Below are 21,234 nucleotides of genomic sequence, written 5' to 3'. Positions count from 1 at the left end.
CCCTTAGAGTTTCATTTTTCTCTGAATGGAAACACCATAAGCCAAATTTCTTCAAATCAATCCCATATACTATGTTATTACAAAAAAGGTTTTAAAACCTCTGGTAATGCCAATACGGAGTACTATCAAATGCTTCTCAAAGATGCCCTCTGGTGGTCAAACTAGAAATAACTTGCAGTAACAGGAGAAATGGCTGAGAATTAAATGACGTGCCACAGAATGCTGCAGCAGCACGCAGGGTGTGCCGCAGTATGACACAACTTTTAAAGGAGGAACCACTGTAACTTCCTTTCATGGGCAACGATTAGCCAGGTAGTTAACATTAGCCTACTACATCTAGCTACATATTGATCTTTCATTCTTTCAGGCCAGAGGCACAATGTATGAATTTATGGTTGGATCAGAATCACCATTATTATCATTGGCCAGTACGTAGAATGAAGTAAAGTCCAAATCCCGATCTCCATCCATGGTTAATTTAGGAAAGGGCAAGTTTTAGTTAGCTAGCTAGACACCAGAAAACAACAAAACAACAAGATGCAAAAGTTCATTTTTTTTCTTTTGTAAATTACATTTGGCTTCTGATGTGATTGTTGTGAAGCCAAACCACACAAAAAATGGTGTGATAAGACGATTCAGATTAGAGCTCACTCTGTTTAGCTCAACACTGAATGGCTATTATTGTTTGTTTTTTTATCAAGGGAGGCCAAATGCTCGCTGGCTTCCCTTACGTTCAATGCTACGGGCAGCAACATTATCATACTATTTTTGACCAGACAGCATCAGATAGATGGGATACACATACAGTGATAGAGGGGCACTGTTGTGCTCGCTCGGATGCTTTCTCCAGCAAGATACATTGTCTCTTTTGAATTGAATGAAAATGAGGAAACACAGAGAGAGGAAATATACATAATTGCTGGGTTTTCTTCATCCTTTTGGGGGGATGAATCTTTTGGCATCCATGAATACACGCCACTGTTTCATCATCATGGCATGTTTGGTTCAATAACTATTGACGAGAGAACCGAATATCCAATATAAAACACATTTTACCTTGGTCTCTCGCTCTCTCGCACACACACACACTGTTGATGGGCGGTGCTTGAAGCGGCGTTACATTTCCACAGTGGACCATAGTCTGTGTTTCATGATGGGTCAACGCATGAAACAACTGTAGCAACAGAAAAAAAAATTAACCAAAAACCTGATGGTTAAAAAACGAAGCCATGCTACTTCAAGGGCGATGCGTTATGGATGTAGATTTTGACGAGTCAAAGTGAACGTTTGCCATTGACGACTTTTTTTTATTATAATCGGAAAAACGGTTTTATTCAGATTTTATGATCGGACTGTTTTGAGTTTACAGTCTATGTATGACGACAGAAGATCATATTCTTGTTTCCTCTTTCCAATAACTTGATCGTTTTGGGGGGAATAACCTACATCACGTTGGAACACGTCTAATCACATGCAAACAGGCAATGGAAACAAAGAAGTTTCAAGGTAAGATGATTTTTCTATCATGCAAACTTTTTTATGTAGATAGCTGAAACCCAACCAATAGGATTTGCATTAACTGCTTAATCCATACAGTCGACACCAACTACGAAGATGTTATTATATGATACTTTTCGTGGGATACATTGTGATGTTGCAGCCTAGTGTCAATAAAAACAGGTTTTCATCATAAAGTATTATATCCATATTCTGACTTGAGCTAAATTATACCTTGCCTGAACCTGAGGAAACTCATCAGCGACACTAAAAATGTATTTCCGGGTCACGAAATTTCAAACCGTTATAAATAATAGTCCTCTGCTTAATAGCAGAGGGTGTCAATAATCTGTATTTATTAATAATATATGAAAAATAATTGTCTAAACATGAATAATGATTCATATTTGTTCATATTTAAGTGACATTTGCATTACATTTAGGTTTTAAAAAGTCTTCCAATGAGAAATAAATGCCACCAATGCAAATAACTGTATATGAAATACATATTGGCTTATAGAGCAAAAACGATTCTAGGTGCCACAGTAAAAGTATTGTATTTAATATTGTATTGAATACTCAGTACAAAATGACTCAAGTAAAAGTGAAAATCACCCAGTAATATACTACTTGAGTAAAAGTGTAAAAGTATTTGGTTTTAAATATACTTACATATCAAAAGGAACATTGCTTAAATATACTTAAGTATCAAAAGTAAAAGTATAAATAATTTCTAATTCCTTATTAAGCAAACCAGATGGCACAATTTTCTTGTTTTTCTGTAATTTATGGATAGCCAGGGGCACACTTCAACACTCAGACATAATTTACAAACGAAGCATGCGTGTTTAGTGAGTCCACCAGATCAAAGGCAGTAGGGATGACCAGCGATGTTCTCTTGATAAGTGCGCGAATTGGATCATTTTCCTGTCATGCTAAGCATTCAAAGTGTAACAAGTACTTTTGTGTGTTAAGGAAAATGTATGGAGTAAAAAGTACATACTTTTCTTTAGGAATGTAGTTAAGTAAAAGTTGTCAAAAATACTTAAGTAATACTTTAAAGTATTTTTATTTAAGTACTTTACACCTCTGCTGTTCAACAAATCCAGTAAATATATCTGAAGAGTGTCGCCAGAGATACTTTGGAAGAGATCGGAAATTACATTTGAATTGTATTAACGGCCATTGTGTATGTTGCCCATGCGTCGTAAATGGGCCATGCGGTTCATTCTGCAATTATGAGACAAGGAGAACTCTCCTTGGAGTCAATTGGGCGCTAGCTCAAAAACTCAACATGAGCATGAATTTCGTCAACAAGAAGTACAATATTACAAATCTTTTATGAGATGTGAGAAAATTAACTCTGTAATATCGTACAGCTTTGGAATCTTGGCATTGTGTACTTTTTTGAGGAAAATCGGAAGGTTTCTCCACTCATACCCTGACTAGCTTAGCATAACAATGTGAACGCGATTGGTCGATAGTCTTCTGGGCGTTATGCGTTCCTCCATTCATTGCCTAATTCAATCCCTATCTCCTCCTTTCTCTAATATCTCTGGTGTCGCAGAGGCTAGAACCTGAGTGACATTGAGTAATATTCTTATTCTTCTGTAGTAACATAGTCATTGAGTAGGTTGGGTAGTGCTATGGCCAGTTAGTATATTGTAGACTCAGTTACTGTGATGAGGATGATAATGATATAGTAGTTTATAATAGGAAGTGTATCTCAGTAAGGCATCTCCATCTCCAAACATTCTCCAATTGTCTTTTTGTCCACATATTGACCAGAGTGAGGTCAGTATGAGCTTACAGTGTATGATGCCACTAAGGAGTTAAAACGTGTCAGAACATCTCCTTTTTCTACTGTAGCTGATGACTCAGGTTTGCCTAGTCCTCTGTGGTTTACTGTCTGTGTCTGTCTATCTACCCAGCAGAGTCAGTCCTCAGGGTCAGACACTGGTGGCCTCTGCTACTTGTAATGTTTTGTCACATCTTTGTCCTCCCATTCGTGGTCTTTAGGAAAGCAAACATAACATCAAGGTGTTGATGCCTCTCTGTGGCTTGTTTTTATTTTTTTATTTAACCTTTATTTAACTTGGTCAAGTCAGTTAAGAACAAATTCTTATTTACAATGACGGCCTACACCGGCCAAACTTGGACGACGCTGGGCCAATTCACCGCCCTATGGGACTCCCAATCACAGCTGGTTGTGATACTGCCTGTATCGTTGGAATCTTCAGGAATGCCAGCTACTGTCTGAGAGTTCTGATTCTAATTCACAATTCCATTCGTTCCAGTTCTCAGAATGCCTTCTGTTCTAGTCTGTCTCATCCACGTGCTTATGACTGTCACATGATGACAGAAATGAACTATAAAGGAACTGTATGATTGTTCTTATCAGCCTCTGCCTTTCATACACTTTTAAAGATGTCTTTGATTGAGAAATAGGAATGTTTCTCTGGCTAAGCTCCGGTCGGTATACTAAGCAGTCAAAAGCCACCACGACGGACGAGGCTACTGGCTTTTCACCTGCTGTATCTTTCTAAATCAGCAGTTGTTCAGGCCTCAGCTCTCGAGGCAACTGTTGAGTTGAGTTGTGGTAGTACCCTGGTTGTCTACACAGTCTCGGGCTTGTGCATACCAGGATTTGTCCGGTATGTGGGCAAGTCACGTTTTTTTGGGGGGGCTGTGAACACATGGTGTGAACTGAACAGAACAGCAGTGGGTGAAACCAGGTGCGTGTCCCAATTGGCACCCTATTCCCGACACAGAGCACTACTTTTGACCAGGGAGAGAATAGGGTGCCATTTGGGACCAGCCATGCCAGGGCCAGGGCCAGGGGAGAGGACCAGCGGAGCGTGCTCACCAGTAAATCCCCAACCTAATCCCCTTTCAATGTGTCAGACAAAATCATCTTTTGATATGGACTGACGGCCGCGCTGCTCCTCCGCTGGTTCCCGCTCCACGTCCCCTTCCCGGGATTAGCTCCCTTCCCTGTGTTTTCTACAGATGGTAGGAGTTCTCACTCTGTCCGGCTTCCCTCAGCTCAGTCCTCTCACAGTCAGCCTCTACTTGTATGGTTTCTCTCTGTCTCTATTTGCCCCAGGGTAGATTAGGGACTTTCTATCTCTTACTCACACACAAGTTCACTCACTGAGTTCAGCATGGCCAGTGAGGTAATGGCAGATTTCGGGGAGATTGTGTGCATGCCTGATTGCATAGTGGTATTGGGAGTGCTGCTGGAAACCTTCTGCGGAGGACTGGACCATCTCCCTCCCTCTCTACCCTCTCTCCCTCGATCGCCATCTCTCTCACTTGTAGGGCAGAAGGTGGCAGTGTGTTTAGTAGCTGTCTGTAATACAGTATTCCACTCCCCTCTTTAAAAACAATCCCCATATACTGTAATTATTAATTTTCTGTTACAAATCTCAAGGAACCAATGGACAAAGCATTTCTCTCTGGAAAGAAAGGGAGATTCTTTTCACAGTTACTGTTACAACACTTCTCTATTAGGTTCAAGTGAAAGGGAACGTTCTAACAATCAAGATTATGTCGCCCCTATTATGCCCTGCTGTCCTTAATGAGGAAGAAATTAATTCTGCTCATGTTGCATTCAGTCTCTATGTAGTGCCTCAGTTGATAAAGTGTCTTATTACTATAGTATTATATAGTATTATCATTATATAATAGCTAATTTGATGGGGTTGTCCTTTGCCCTTGAATCATATGTGTTGTAGAGTGAGTAAATGCTGTGTTCCCACAGGAAATGGAGGTAGACGGAGTTCTGAGAACACATTGTGGTGTTTCAATGATATACAGTATCTTGGTCTGGGGCTTGGGGCTGGTCCTCCTAGCAGTTACAGGGAGGAGGTTGTGGGCAGTATGAATCTGTCCCTCCCTGCCAACTATGGTACACTGCTACTAACAGAAAGGGGGATACCTAGTCAGTTGTACAACTGAATGCATTCAACTGAAAGGTGTCTTCTGCATTTAACTCAACCCCTTTGAATTAGAGAGGTGTGGGGGGCTGCCTTAAATCGAGATCCACGTCTTCAGCGCCCGGGGAACAGTGGGTTAACTGCCTTGTTCCCAGCTCAGGGATTCAATCCAGCAACCTTTTGTTTATTGGCCCAACACTCTAACCACTAGGCCATCTGCCACTCAAATACTAGGGCTGCAGGATATGGGCAGAAAATCTTATTTGCGATTTTTGTACCAAATATTGCGCTTTTACACTGAACAAAAATATAAATGCAACATATAAAGTGTTAATCCCATGTTTCATGAGCTGAAATACAATTTCCCATAAATTTTCCATATGCACAAAACGTTTATTTCTGTCAAATTTTCTGCACACATTTGTTTACATCCCTGTTGTAATGGCAGATTTCCTCCTCTTCGTCCGAAGAGGAGTAAGGATCGGACCAAGATGCGGCGTGGTAAGTGTTCATGACGATTTTAATTAAAAAAGCACTGAACACTATGAAATACAAAAACAATAAATGAATACGTGAAATAACCAAACCGAGACAGTACCGTGTGGCGACAAACACTCACACGGAAACAAACACCCACAAACCAACAGTGAAACCCAGGCTACCTAAATATGGTTCTCAATCAGGGACAACGATAAACAGCTGCCTCTGATTGAGAACCATATCAGGCCAAACACAGAAATAGAAAAAACCTAGAAACACAAACATAGACTGCCCACCCCAACTCACGCCCTGACCATACTAAATAAAGACAAAACAAAGGAAATAAAGGTCAGAACGTGACACCTGTTAGTGATCATTTCTCCTTTGCCAAGGTAATCTGTCCACCTGACAGATGTGGCATATCAAGTAGCTGATTAAACAGCATGATCATTACACAGGTACACCTTGTGCTGGGGACAATATAAAATAAAAATGTGCAGTTTTGTCACACAACACAATGCCACAGATGTCTCAAGTTTTGAGAGCGTGTGCAATTTGCATGCCGACTGCAGGAATGTCCACCAGAGCTGTTGCCTGAGAATTTAATATTATTTTCTCTACCATAACCCGCCTCCGTCGCAGTTTTAGAGAATCTGGCAGTACGTCCAACCAGCCGCAGAACACATGTCCCGGTTAGGGGAGGCCCGGCTGGAATGTCCTTGTCCCATCGCGCTCTAGCGACTCCATGTGGCTATACGGTGCCAGCTGTATGGTGTTTCCTCGAATACATTGGTGCGGCTGGCTTTCGGGTAAAGCGAGCAGTGTGTCAAGAAACAGTGCAGCTTGGCAGGGTCGTGTTTCGGTGGATGCATGGCTCTCAACCTTCACGTCTCCCGAGTCCATACAGGAGTTGCAGAGATGGGACAAGACTAACTACCAATTGGGGAGAAAAGAGCTCAAAATAAATACAAATAAAACATAAATAAAAACAATTAATTGACCCATTGTCAAATGCCCTGTTGAAGATCCACTATGCAGAAATCGCTCCGGCATTTTTTGGTTGCAAATTATTTTGTTTCAGTTTGTGACAAAACAAGCACGTATAGTGTATAGAATCATTGTACCATCTAAACCGCTGTGAAATACATTGTCCATAACCAAAAATATTGTATTTTCAGCTGGTGTACAAAACCGAAAGTAAAAAATGCAAAAATGAAACTTAAGAATAAGAAGCATAGCATTAACGCACATAGAACATATTTACTGCTTCTTAGACTTGCCTTCAATGCAAATGACAGATCTATAACACACATTTCTAAGTGCAATTGATCAGGTCACCCAAAAAGTTACATATTGCAGCTTTAAGAATGGGAAGCATAGAAATAGGGCACATAGGACAGATATACCGCTTCTTAGACTTTCTTTCAATGTGAATGACAGATCTATAACACACATTTTGATGTGCATTTGGTTCTTTCCATACTATGGACTTGGTATTTTACCAAATAGAGCTATCTTCTGTGTACCACTCCTACCTTGTCACAGCACAACTGATTGGCACAAACACATTAAGAAGGAAAGAAATTCCACAAATGAACTTTTAACAAGGCACACCTGTTTATTTAAATGCATTCCAGGTGACTACCTCATGAAGCTGGTTAAGAGAATTCTAAGAGTGTGCAAAGCTGTCATCAAGGCAAAGGGTGGGTACTTTGAATAATCTCATTTGTTGAATACTTTTTTGGTTACTACATGATTCCATATGTGTTATTTCATAGTTTTGATGTCTTCACTATTATTCTGCAATGTAGAAAATAATAAAATAAATAAAAACCCTTAAATGAGTAGGTGTGTCCACGCTTTTGACTGGTACTGTATGCGCATAAAACAGACCTGAGATTAGGGCAGGCTATAGCCATGCCTCTTTCTGCTGTAGTTGTCTGCCAACACGTGTGTGTGTGTCTTTGTGTTGGAAGTGTTTAGATGTCAGTTTCCCTCGCTGCAGAACGGAAAGTGTGTGTTGTTGGAAAGTGTGAGAGCAGCACCCTTGGGTCTGGGCTGGAAGACCTGCTGACACACACACACATGCGTACACCCACTCATGCTCATGCTTACTCAAACACTCACAACATCCAACAGGCTCTACCCACACACACATACATACTGAGGACTGAAAATGTATATTTTGAACATACACATTCAGTCAATCCAGCCATTCAATTCAATCGTATTATTTTACATCCAAAGCCCTTCTTTAATTTCTGCTCCTAATCCGACCCGTGATATTATTGAACCCAGACTGTGAGCGTTGCAGCTATAGGGCCGAGACTGCATCTAATGACTTTAGCAGGTGTAGACAAATAGCCATAGAGCATAATCCTAAAATAAGACGTCTTCTCCCCCGCAGCACATTTGAAGCCTAGGGTCCCAGACACTGGATAGCCCTGTGTTGCCGGGGCCATGGACTGGCCTCTATCCCATAATACGTCATATTCTGCTGCTGTGAAGAGAGACTTTCTCAGACTGAAACCTGAGAGCTAGGCCAACGCTTTGATATGGAGCTGTGGGGCGAGAGGGGAGGGAATGAGGGATAAAGGGATGGGAGTGTGGAGAGGAGGGGTGAATCGGTGGCATTCTGTCAGATCATAACATACTGCAGACAGGAGCTCTGGCTACCTCTCTCCTCCTCCCTCTCCCTCTCGGTCGCTCTCTCAATTCAAAGGGCCGTTATTGGCATAGGAAACGTGTTGACATTGCCAAAGCACGTGCAAGAAACAATAAACAAAAGTGAAGACAAAACAACGTCAACAAAACATTTATTCGAATTTAACAGTAAATATTGCCCTCAAAAAGGTTTTTAAAATATAGACATATCAAGTGATATGTTATCAGCTATGTACAGTGTTTTAGCGATGTGTAAATAGTTGTAGTACATATAGTAGGGGAAGATAAATAAACATACATATTGGTGGTATTTACAATGTTGTTTGTGTTCCACTGGTTTCCCAAGATAAAATATTTAAGTGCCTTTGAAAGGGTTATGGTAGCAGGTGCCAGGCTCACCGGTTTGTGTCAAGAACTGCCATGCTGCTGTTTTATTTGTATTTTTTACATTCAACAGTTTCCTGTGTGTATAAAGAATGGTCCACAACCCAACTCAATATTAGGAAGGTGTTCCTAATGTTTCGTACACAATCCATGTCTCGATTTTTCTTAAGGCTTCAAAAAAAATCCTTCTTTAACCTGTCTCCTCCCTTTCATCTACACCGATTTAAGTGGATTTAACAAGTGACATCAATAAGGGAACATAGCTTTCATCTGGTCAGTCATGGAAAGAGCAGGTGTAATGTGCAGTGTGTATCTGCTGTTTACTTATTTAACTCACCTCAACGTCATTGCTTTCAACGTGTAGTGACGTGTACGGGTCCGTATCACCAACCAACATAGATACATCCTCTTCCACAGTGAAAAGTCATGGCCGCTTAGGCATGATCATTTTTGAGTAATGAAGTGATTAAAAAAAAATATATATATATATACCGTATATACAGTGGGGCAAAAAAGTATTTAGTCAGCCATCAATTGTGCAAGTTCTCCCACTTAAAAAGATGAGAGAGGCCTGTAATTTTCATCATAGGTACACTTCAACTAGGACAGACAAAATTAGAAAAAAAAATCACATTGTAGGATTTTTAATGAATTTATTTGCAAATTATGGTGGAAAATAAGTATTTGGTCAATAACAAAAGTTTATCTCAATACTTTTTTATATACCCTTTGTTGGCAATAACAGAGGTCAAGTCTTCACAAGGTTTTCACAAACTGTTGCTGGTATTTTGGCCCATTCCTCCATGCAGATCTCCTCTAGAGCAGTGATGTTTTGGGGCTGTTGCTGGGCAAAACAGACTTTCAACTCCCTCCAAAGATTTTCTATGGGGTTGAGATCTGGCTAGGCCACTCCAGGACCTTGAAATGCTTCTTACGAAGCCACTCCTTCATTGCCCAGGCGGTGTGTTTGGGATCATTGTCATGCTGAAAGACCCAGCCATGTTTCATCTTCAATGCCCTTGCTGATGGAAGGGGGTTTTCACTCAAAATCTCACGATACATGGCCCCATTCATTCTTTCCTTTATACGGATCAGTCGTCCTGGTCCCTTTGCAGAAAAACAGCCCCAAAGTTTCCACCCCCATGCTTCACAGTAGGTATGGTGTTCTTTGGATGCAACTCAGCATTCTTTGTCCTCCAAACACAACGAGTTGAGTTTTTACCAAAAAGTTATATTTTGGTTTCATCTGACCATATGACATTCTCCCAATCTTCTTCTGGATCATCCAAATGCTCTCTAGCAAACTTCAGACGGGCCTGGACATGTACTGGCTTAAGCAGGGGGACACGTCTGGCACTGCAGGATTTGAGTCCCTGGCGGCGTAGTGTGTTACTGATGGTAGGCTTTGTTACTTTGGTCCCAGCTCTCTGCAGATCATTCACTAGGTCCCCCCGTGTGGTTCTGCGATTTTTGCTCACCGTTCTTGTGATCATTTTGACCCCACGGGGTGAGATCTTGCGTGGAGCCCCAGATTGAGGGAGATTATCAGTGGTCTTGCAGCCACTGCCAGCTAGCCTACTTCAGCAGTACTGTATCATTTTAATCATTTTAGTCAATAAGATTCTTGCTACGTAAGCTTAACTTTCTGAACATTCGAGACGTGTAGTCCACTTGTCATTCCAATCTCCTTGCATTAGCGTAGCCTCTTCTGTAGCCTGTCAACTATGTGTCTGTCTATCCCTGTTCTCTCCTCTCTGCACAGACCATACAAACGCTCCACACACCGCGTGGCCGCGGCCACCTAATCTGGTGGTCCCAGCGCGCACGACCCACGTGGAGTTCAGGTCTCCGGTAGCCTCTGGAACTGCCGATCTGCGGCCAACAAGGCAGAGTTCATCTCAGCCTATGCCTCCCTCCAGTCCCTCGACTTCTTGGCACTGATGGAAACATGGATCACCACAGATAACACTGCTACTCCTACTGCTCTCTCTTCGTCCGCCCACGTGTTCTCGCACACCCGAGCTTCTGGTCAGCGGGGTGGTGGCACCGGGATCTTCATCTCTCCCAAGTGGTCATTCTCTCTTTCTCCCCTTACCCATCTGTCTATCGCCTCCTTTGAATTTCATGCTGTCACAGTTACCAGCCCTTTCAAGCTTAACATCCTTATCATTTATCGCCCTCCAGGTCCCCTCGGAGAGTTCATCAATGAGCTTGATGCCTTGATAAGCTCCTTTCCTGAGGACGGCTCACCTCTCACAGTTCTGGGCGACTTTAACCTCCCCACGTCTACCTTTGACTCATTCCTCTCTGCCTCCTTCTTTCCACTCCTCTCCTCTTTTGACCTCACCCTCTCACCTTCCCCCCTACTCACAAGGCAGGCAATACGCTCGACCTCATCTTTACTAGATGCTGTTCTTCCACTAACCTCATTGCAACTCCCCTCCAAGTCTCCGACCACTACCTAGTATCCTTTTCCCTCTCGCTCTCATCCAACACTTCCCACACTGCCCCTACTCGGATGGTATCGCGCCGTCCCAACCTTCGCTCTCTCTCCCCCGCTACTCTCTCCTCTTCCATCCTATCATCTCTTCCCTCTGCTCAAACCTTCTCCAACCTAACTCCTGAGTCTGCCTCCTCAACCCTCCTCTCCTCCCTTTCTGTATCCTTTGACTCTCTATGTCCCCTATCCTCCAGGCCGGCTCGGTCCTCCCTTCCCGCTCCGTGGCTCGACGACTCATTGCGAGCTCACAGAACAGGGCTCCGGGCAGCCGAGCGGAAATGGAGGAAAACTCGCCTCCCTGCGGACCTGGCATCCTTTCACTCCCTCCTCTCTACATTTTCCTCCTCTGTCTCTGCTGCTAAAGCCACTTTCTACCACTCTAAATTCCAAGCATCTGCCTCTAACCCTAGGAAGCTCTTTGCCACCTTCTCCTCCCTCCTGAATCCTCCTCCCCCTCCCCCTCCTCCCTCTCTGCAGATGACTTCGTCAACCATTTTGAAAAGAAGGTCGACGACATCCGATCCTCGTTTGCTAAGTCAAACGACACCGCTGGTTCTGCTCACACTGCCTTACCCTGTGCTCTGACCTCTTTCTCCCCTCTCTCTCCAGATGAAATCTCGCGTCTTGTGACGGCCGGCCGCCCAACAACCTGCCCGCTTGACCCTATCCCCTCCTCTCTTCTCCAGACCATTTCCGGAGACCTTCTCCCTTACCTCACCTCGCTCATCAACTCATCCCTGACCGCTGGCTACGTCCCTTCCGTCTTCAAGAGAGCGAGAGTTGCACCCCTTCTGAAAAAACCTACACTCGATCCCTCCGATGTCATCAACTACAGACCAGTATCCCTTCTTTCTTTTCTCTCCAAAACTCTTGAACGTGCCGTCCTTGGCCAGCTCTCCGCTATCTCTCTCAGAATGACCTTCTTGATCCAAATCAGTCAGGTTTCAAGACTAGTCATTCAACTGAGACTGCTCTTCTCTGTATCACGGAGGCGCTCCGCACTGCTAAAGCTAACTCTCTCTCCTCTGCTCTCATCCTTCTAGACCTATCGGCTGCCTTCGATACTGTGAACCATCAGATCCTCCTCTCCACCCTCTCCGAGTTGGGCATCTCCGGCGCGGCCCACGCTTGGTTGCGTCCTACCTGACAGGTCGCTCCTACCAGGTGGCGTGGCGAGAATCTGTCTCCTCACCACGCGCTCTCACCACTGGTGTCCCCCAGGGCTCTGTTCTAGGCCCTCTCCTATTCTCGCTATACACCAAGTCACTTGGCTCTGTCATAACCTCACATGGTCTCTCCTATCATTGCTATGCAGACGACACACAATTAATCTTCTCCTTTCCCCCTTCTGATGACCAGGTGGCGAATCGCATTTCTGCATGTCTGGCAGACATATCAGTGTGGATGACGGATCACCACCTCAAGCTGAACCTCGGCAAGACGGAGCTGCTCTTCCTCCCGGGGAAGGACTGCCCGTTCCATGATCTCGCCATCACGTTTGACAACTCCATTGTGTCCTCCTCCCAGAGCGCTAAGAACCTTGGCTTGATCCTGGACAACACCCTGTCGTTCTCAACTAACATCAAGGCGGTGGCCCGTTCCTGTAGGTTCATGCTCTACAACATCCGCAGAGTACGACCCTGCCTCACACAGGAAGCGGCGCAGGTCCTAATCCAGGCACTTGTCATCTCCCGTCTGGATTACTGCAACTCGCTGTTGGCTGGGCTCCCTGCCTGTGCCATTAAACCCCTACAACTCATCCAGAACGCCGCAGCCCGTCTGGTGTTCAACCTTCCCAAGTTCTCTCACGTCACCCCGCTCCTCCGCTCTCTCCACTGGCTTCCAGTTGAAGCTCGCATCCACTACAAGACCATGGTGCTTGCCTACGGAGCTGTGAGGGGAACGGCACCTCAGTACCTCCAGGCTCTGATCAGGCCCTACACCCAAACAAGGGCACTGCGTTCATCCACCTCTGGCCTGCTCGCCTCCCTACCACTGAGGAAGTACAGTTCCCGCTCAGCCCAGTCAAAACTGTTCGCTGCTCTGGCCCCCCAATGGTGGAACAAACTCCCCCACGACGCCAGGACAGCGGAGTCAATCACCACCTTCCGGAGACACCTGAAACCCCACCTCTTTAAGGAATACCTAGGATAGGATAAAGTAATCCTTCTCACCCCCCTTAAAAGATTTAGATGCACTATTGTAAAGTGGCTGTTCCACTGGATGTCATAAGGTGAATGCACCAATTTGTAAGTCGCTCTGGATAAGAGCGTCTGCTAAATGACTTAAATGTAATGTAAATGTTGTATGTCTTCCATTTCCTCATAATTGCCCCCACAGTTGATTTCTTCAAACCAAGCTGCTTACCTATTGCATATTCAGTCTTCCCAGCCTGGTGGTGGCCTACAATTTAGTTTCTGGTGTCCTTTGACAGCTATTTGGTCTTGGCCATAGTGGAGTTTGGAGTGTGACTGTTTGAGGTTGTGGACAGGTGTCTTTTATACTGATAACAAATTCAAACAGGTGCCATTAATACAGGTAACAAGTGGAGGACAGAGGAGTCGCTTAAAGAAGAAGTTACAGGTCTGTGAGAGCCAGAAATCTTGCTCATTTGTAGGTGACCAAATACTTATTTTCCACCATAATTTGCAAACAAATTAAGTAAAAATCCTACAATGTGTTTTTCTGGATTTCTTTTTCGAATTTTGTCTGTCATAGTTGAAGTGTACCTATGATGAAAATTACAGGCCTCTCTCATATTTTTAAGTGGGAGAACTTGCACAATTGGTGGCTGACTAAATACTTTTTTGCCCCACTGTATATATTTGATTTATTTTTATTTCACCTTTATTTAACTAGGTAGGCAAGTTGAGAACAAGTTCTCATTTACAATTGCGAATATCAAATGATTGCATGCCCTATTTTCTGGTGGATGACAAGTTGTAAGCAAGTTCATTTTGCAATAGTGACACAGATATTGTGAGAATAACAAGGCTGTTAGCGGGCCGCTATACTAATTTAAAGAAAGGCCGTCGGCGACCGCCATGGGTTTTATTAATCAGTTGTTTATGATCTGATGAGGTGTGGAGTTGAAGTTATATTGTGTACCTCGCGAGGTGTATCGTGTGTTCCCAGGAGTTGCAATGCTGAAGAATGTTGGGTGGGGTTAGGAGGGCACACATTGCTCAGGAAGCAGCTGTAAGGGGGAGTGTGTGTGTGTGTGAGAGCTGACTTTCCTTTCCTGACCCAGGTACAGTGAACGAGATCAGGAAACAGAGCACTGTGAATCTTTCACGGTGCCCCTCCCTTCTCTTGCTCCCTTCTCTCTCTCGCTCTCTCAATTCAATTCAAAGTGGCTTTATTAGCATGGGAAACATTAGAATCAAATCAAATTTATTGGTCACATGCACATATTTAGCAGATGTTATTGCGGGTGTAGCGAAATGCTTGTGTTCCTAGTTCCAACAGTGCAATAGTATCTAACAATTCACAACAATACACACAAATCTAAAAGTAAAAGAATTTAATTAAAAATATATAACTATTAGGACAATCAATGTCAGAGTGGCAAAATCCAGTAGAAAGAATACAGTATATACATATGAGATGAGCAGTATGTAAACATTTTTAAAGTGACTAGTGTTCGATTATTAACGTGGCCAGTGATTCCATGTCTATGTATACAGGGCAGCAGCCTCTAAGGTGCAGGTTTGAGTAACTGGGTGGTAGCCGGCTAGTGATGACTATTTAACAGTCTGATGGCCTTGAGATAGAACCAGCTTTTCAGGCAATCGGTCCCAGCTTTGATGCACCTGTACTGCCCGCGCCTTCTGGATGATAGTGGGGTGAACAGGCCGTGGCTCAGATGGTTGATGTTCTTGATGATCTTTTTGCCCTTTCTGTGACATCGGGTGCTGTGATGAGCTTAATGATGAGCTGAGTAGTCAATGAACAGAATTCTGACATACGTATTCCTCCATTTGAGATAGGGCAGTGTGAGGGTGATTGCATTGTCTGTGGATCTATTGGGGCGGTAAGCAAATTGTAGTGGTCTGGGGTGTCAGGTAAGGTAGAGGTGATATGATCCTTAACTAGCCTCTCAAAGAACTTCATGATGACAGAAAGGAGTGCTATGGGGCGATCGTCATTTAGTTCAGTTACCTTTGCTTTCTTGGGTACAGGAACAATGGTGGACATCTTGAAGCAAGTGGGGACTGCAGAATGGGATATGGGAGAGATTGAATATGTCCGTAAACACTCCAAGCCAGCAGGTCTGCACATGCTCTCAGGACGCGGCTGGTGATGCCATCTGGGCCGGCAGCCTTGCAAGGGTTAACACGCTTAAATGTCTTACTCACGTTGGCCATGGAGAACGAGAAGCTTCAATCCTTGGGGACGGGCTGCGCCGGTGGCACTGTGTTAATCTCAAAGCGGGCAAAGAAGGTTTTTAGCTTGGGAGCAAGACATCGGTGTCCGCAACATGTTGGTTTTCACTTTGTAATCCGTGATTGTCTGTAGACCCTGCCACATAAGTCTCGTGTCTGAGCCGATGAATTGCGACTCCACTTTGTCTCTGTACTGACGTTTTGCCTGTTTGATTGTCTTATGGAGGGAATAACTACACTGTTTGTAGTAGACCGTATTCCCACTCACCTTGCCATGGTTAATTGCGGTGGTTCGCGCTTTCAGTTTTGCGCAAATGCTGCCATCGATCCACAGTTTCTGGTTTAGGTAGGTTTTAATTGTCACAGTGGGAACAGCGTCCCATATACACTGGATACGGTAACTCAGTTAAATGTAAGCGTCAATGTTATTCTCAGAGGCTGCCCGGAACATATCCCAGTCCGCGTGATCAAAACAATCTGCAAGCATGGATTTCAATTGGTCCAACTACAGTTGAATAGACCGTAGCATGTGTACTTCCTGTTTGAGTTTCTGCCTATAGGAAGAGAGGAGGAAAATGGAGTTGTGATCTGATTTGCCAAAGGCAGGGTGTGGGAGGGCATTATAGGCATTTGTCAATGTGTTGATAGAACTTCGGTAGCGTTTTCCTCAAATTTGCTTTGTTAAAATCCACAGCTGATTTACAGTTTACAAAAAGTCCAGTGTAGTTCATTGAGGGCCGTCGTGGTATCGGCTTGAGGGGGAATGTACACGGCTGTGACTATAACCAAAGAGAATTTCCTTGGGAGGTAATACATTTGATTGTGAGGTAGTCTAGGTCGGGTGAACAAAAGGACTTTCTGTATGTTATCACAATCACTACATGAGTAGTTAATCATGAAGCATACACCCCGCCTTTCTTCTTCCCAGAGAGTTCTTTGTTCCTGTCTGCACGATGAACTGAGGACAATATATGTGGGGACAGTATATCCCGAGAGAGCCATGATTCCGTGGAACAGAGTATGTTACGGTCCCTGATGTCTCTCTGGAAGAAGATCTTCGCCCTGAGCTCGTCTACTTTATTGTCCAGAGTGTACCGGTCGTCGTATGAAAGAGAGGACCAAAGCGCAGCGGGGTAAGTGTTCATCTTGATATTTAATAAGAAACGTGAAGACTGAAACAAAAACAATAAACGACAATGTGAAATAACTCAACCGAAACAGTACCGTGTGGAGCAAACACTGACACCCACAACTCAAAAGTGAAACCAGGCTACCTAAGTATGATTCTATATCAGGGACAACGATTGACAGCTGCCTCTGATTGAGAACCATACCATAATAAAATAACTAAGGTCAGAACGTGACAGTACCCCCCCCCAAAGGTGTGGACTCTGGCCACAAAACCTAAACCTATAGGGGAGGGTCTGGGTGGGTGTCTGTTCGCGGTGGCGGCTCTGGCGCGGGATGTGGACCCCACTCCACCATAGTCCTTCTCCCCCTCTCTACCCACCTCCGTGGCCTCTTTAACACGGCGTCCCTCGCCACCGACCTCGGGCTGGGGACCCAAGCCACGGGTCCAGAATGAACGGGAGATTCCGGCAGCACCGGACGGACGGGAGATTCCGACAGCACCGGATGGATGGGAGATTCCGGCAGCACCGGATGGATGGGAGATTCCGGCAGCACCGGACAGGCGGGAGACTCCGGCAGCTCCGGAGTGAAAAAGCGATTCCGGCAGCTCCTGGCTGACGGACAGCTCTGGCAGCTCCTGGCTGACTGACGGCTCTGGCAGCTCCTGGCTGACTGATGGCTCTGGCAGCTCAGGACAGACGGGAGACTCTGGCAGCGCTGGGCAGGAGGAAGGCTCTGGCAGCGCTGGACAGGCGGGAGCACCTGTAGGAAGGAGACGGAGAGACAGCCTGGTGCGGGGGGCTGCCACCGGAGGGCTGGTGCGTGGAGGTGGCACCAGATAGACCGGACCGTGAAGGCGCACTGGAGGTCTCGAGCACCGAGCCTGCCCAACCCTACCTGGCTGAATGCTCCCCGTAGCCAGGCCAGTGCGGCGAGGTGGAATAGCCCGCACTAGGCTGTGCCGGCGAACCGGGGACACCATGCGTGCCATGTACCCCGGCCCGAGGAGACGCACTGGAGATCAGATGCGCATTGCCGGCTTCATGGCACCTGGCTCGATGCCCACTCTAGCCGATCCGGGGAGCTGGGATGTAGCGCACCGGGCTAAGCACGCGTACTGGGGACACCGTGCGCTCCACCGCATAAAACGGTGCCTGACCAGTACGACGCCCGCCACGGTAAGCACGGGGAGTTGGCTCAGGTCTCCTACCTGACTTAGCCACACTCCCCCGTGTGCCCCCACCCAATAAATGTTTGGGGCTGCCTCTCGGGCTTCCAGCCACGCTGCCGGGCTGCCTCCTCATACCGCCGCCTCTCCGCTTTCGCTGCCTCTAGCTCTAGCCCAATTTTGGGGCGGTGATATTCTCCAGCCAGTGCCCAGGTTCCCTTGCCATCCAGAATCTCCTCCCAAGTCCAGTTCTCCAAGTATCGCTGCCTCTCATCAATACGCTGTATTAAACGACAATGTGAAATAACTCAACCGAAACAGTACCGTGTGGAGCAAACACTGACACGGAAAACAAACACCCACAACTCAAAAGTGAAACCAGGCTACCTAAGTATGATTCTCAATCAGGGACAACGATTGACAGATGCCTCTGATTGAGAACCATACCAGGCCGAACACAGCAATCCCAAATCATAGAAAAACTAACATAGACAACCCACCCAACTCACGCCCTGACCATACTAAAACAAAGACATAATAAAAGAACTAAGGTCAGAACGTGACACAGACACTGACCATTAGTGAGTAATATACTCGGAAGTGGTGGATGGTGTGCTCAGTTCCTGAGTTGGACTAGAAGTCCACTCCGAATAACACTTCTCCGCCGGCGGCGACTTGGAGCAGCCTGTGGGATAAGTTCAATTACCCTGGGGGGTATGATCATAGGATCCAATTAGTGAAAGCCATATTACTGGTCGTAATGCTGGTGAGTTACCGCTGCTCTGACTGTATGTAATAACACAAAAACATTCTGGGCTAATAATGTAAGAAATAACACACAAAAAGACAAAATACTGCAAAGTTGCTTAGGAGCTAGAAGCAGAGCTGCCATGTCTGCCTGCGCCATCTTACTCTGTTTACATCTTACATATCTTTACATTACCAAAGAAAGTGAAATAAACAATAAACAAAAGTGAGAACAAACAAAAAACTACATCAACAACAAAAATATAAAATAATATACAGTTAACATTGCATTCAAATGTTTCAAAAGGATAAAGATGTTCCAAATGTTATTCACAAATTATTTATTATTTACATTTTTAAATAGTTTTGGGCAATTGAGAAAAAAATTGAGACAATTTAAGGCCAAGTGGCAAACAATAATGGAGGCACTAGAAATGGGGATGTGATTATGCAGGTCTGAGCAGATGAGATGTAGTCATTGTTTGTGTTCGTCAGTAAGTTGTTGTTCGTATGTATAAGTTGAAATGACCTTTATGTCCTGAATACAAAGTGTTATGTTTGGGGTAAATCCAACACAACACATCACTAAGTACCACTCTTCATATTTTCAAGCATGGTGGTGGCTGCATCATGTTATGGGTATGCTTGTCATCGGCAAGTACTAGGGAGCTTTTTAGGATAAAGAGAAACGGAATAGAGCTAAGCACAGGCAAAATCCTGGCAAAACCTGGTTCAATCTGCCTTCCAACATACACTGTGAACAAATTTACCTTTCAACAGGACAATAACCTAATGTAAAACACAAGGCCAAATATACACTGGAGTTCCTTGCCAAGACGACATTGAATGTTACTGAGTGGCCTAGTTACAGTTTTGACTTAAATCAGCTTAAAAACCAATGGAAAGACCTGAAAATGGCTGTCGAGTAATGATCAACAACCAATTTGACAGAGCTTGAAGAATTCTGAAAAGAATATTGGGAAAATATTGTACAATCTAGGTTTACAAACTCTTAGAGATTTACCCAGAAAGACTCACAGCTCTAATTGTTGCCAAAGGTGATTCTAACATGTATCGACTCAGATGTGAATGCTTATGTAAATTAGTTATTTCTGTTTTTGATTTTCAATACATTTTCTAGAATGGAAAAAAAAAAAATTCCACTTTGTCAATACGGGGTATTGTGTGTAGAACGGGCTTGTGGTAATGACTGGAGCGGAGTAGGTGGAATGGAATCAAATACATCAAACACATGGTTTCCAGGTGTTTGATACCATTCCATAGGAAACACTCCTTAGAAGACAGGAACCTAGGGAGACACTGTGGCCTCATCCAGGGGCCAACCAGAAAGGATATAACCCCACCCACTTTGCCAAAGCACACCCCACACACAACTTAAAGGATATCAACAGACCACTAACTTACGACCCTGAGACAAGGCCGAGTATAGCCCAGGAAGAAGTATAGTATGTTTTCTTAGTTTTAAAGGGAAGGTTCATCTTCCCTCATATGCTGTTACTGGGCCATGAGTTGTTCCAAGTCAGGTCCCCTGGTTAGAAAAAAAAATAACTCTGTTGATCAGGAAAACTCCTGGCCCTACTCTGTCATAACTGCATAACTGTTCAGTGTAGACTAGAGATGCATTGGTTGATGTTGGGCACCTTTTGACCACTAGATGGCCCCAGAGATTTGTTTTACTGATTAGAGGGGGATTGACTGTTGAATGGAGGAACATGAGTGTTGTGGCATTTTGTCTGCCCTTTCTAAACAGATGGAAACGGTCACCCTATTCTCACCAGGCCTGTTCTAGCCATCCGGTTTCAAGATGCATTGTACTGTCACCATTTTATCTAAAAGTATTTTTAAATATCCTTATCTTGCATTCTGAAGTGCTGTTTTGGCAAATGTTCATATTCTGCATGATATTTGTTCATCTTTAGTTATGGAACTTTCCATTACTTTGCTTTTAATGGATTACATGAAACATGCAAGGGGAATAGGGGAGTACAGTAGTGTGTATGGAACAATGGAAGCAGAACTCCCCTGAGAGTTCTGAGTGAATCACAGACATAGCCTGTTGAGTGGACATGGGCTCATTAGACCCCAGTCCATTTATGGTCATTTCCTGCTCAAGGGCGAAGGTGTAAAATAACAAAGGTTAAAGGCAAACTCCACCCAAAAACAACCTTTTAGTATTTGTTTCATTAGTCCATTATTGACATAGTCCCAAAATGTTTTGCTTGTCATCAATCATGTTTTCATATGTAACTTTCAAAGTACAGAACTCATCCCCATATGATGCGTTTTGAATCAAATGATGCTGCGTGTTTTCTACAGATG

At 44.4% G+C, this 21,234-nt stretch overlaps 1 protein-coding gene across 2 annotated transcripts in view; it reads left to right on the top strand.

The window, feature by feature from the left end:
• The first annotated feature begins 1,115 nt into the window (after positions 1-1,115).
• Positions 1,116-21,234, top strand: part of LOC118399931 (rho guanine nucleotide exchange factor 3-like) — a 139,501-nt gene continuing 119,382 nt past the window's right edge. Inside the window, exons 1-2 of one of the 2 annotated variants that reach the window (XM_035796159.2) lie at positions 1,116-1,506; positions 16,777-16,981. In XM_035796159.2, the coding sequence (XP_035652052.1) occupies positions 16,869-16,981 (113 nt within the window). In that variant the 5' untranslated portion in view covers positions 1,116-1,506; positions 16,777-16,868. The remainder of the gene's footprint in view (positions 1,507-16,776; positions 16,982-21,234) is intronic. The other variant, XM_035796161.2, reaches the window with a different exon arrangement.

This window comes from Oncorhynchus keta, chromosome 21 (genome assembly GCF_023373465.1).
Source record: "Oncorhynchus keta strain PuntledgeMale-10-30-2019 chromosome 21, Oket_V2, whole genome shotgun sequence".
Lineage (NCBI taxonomy): Eukaryota > Metazoa > Chordata > Actinopteri > Salmoniformes > Salmonidae > Oncorhynchus > Oncorhynchus keta.
Note: the sequence above shows the minus strand (reverse complement) of the source record. Positions and strands in the feature narration are given on the sequence as shown.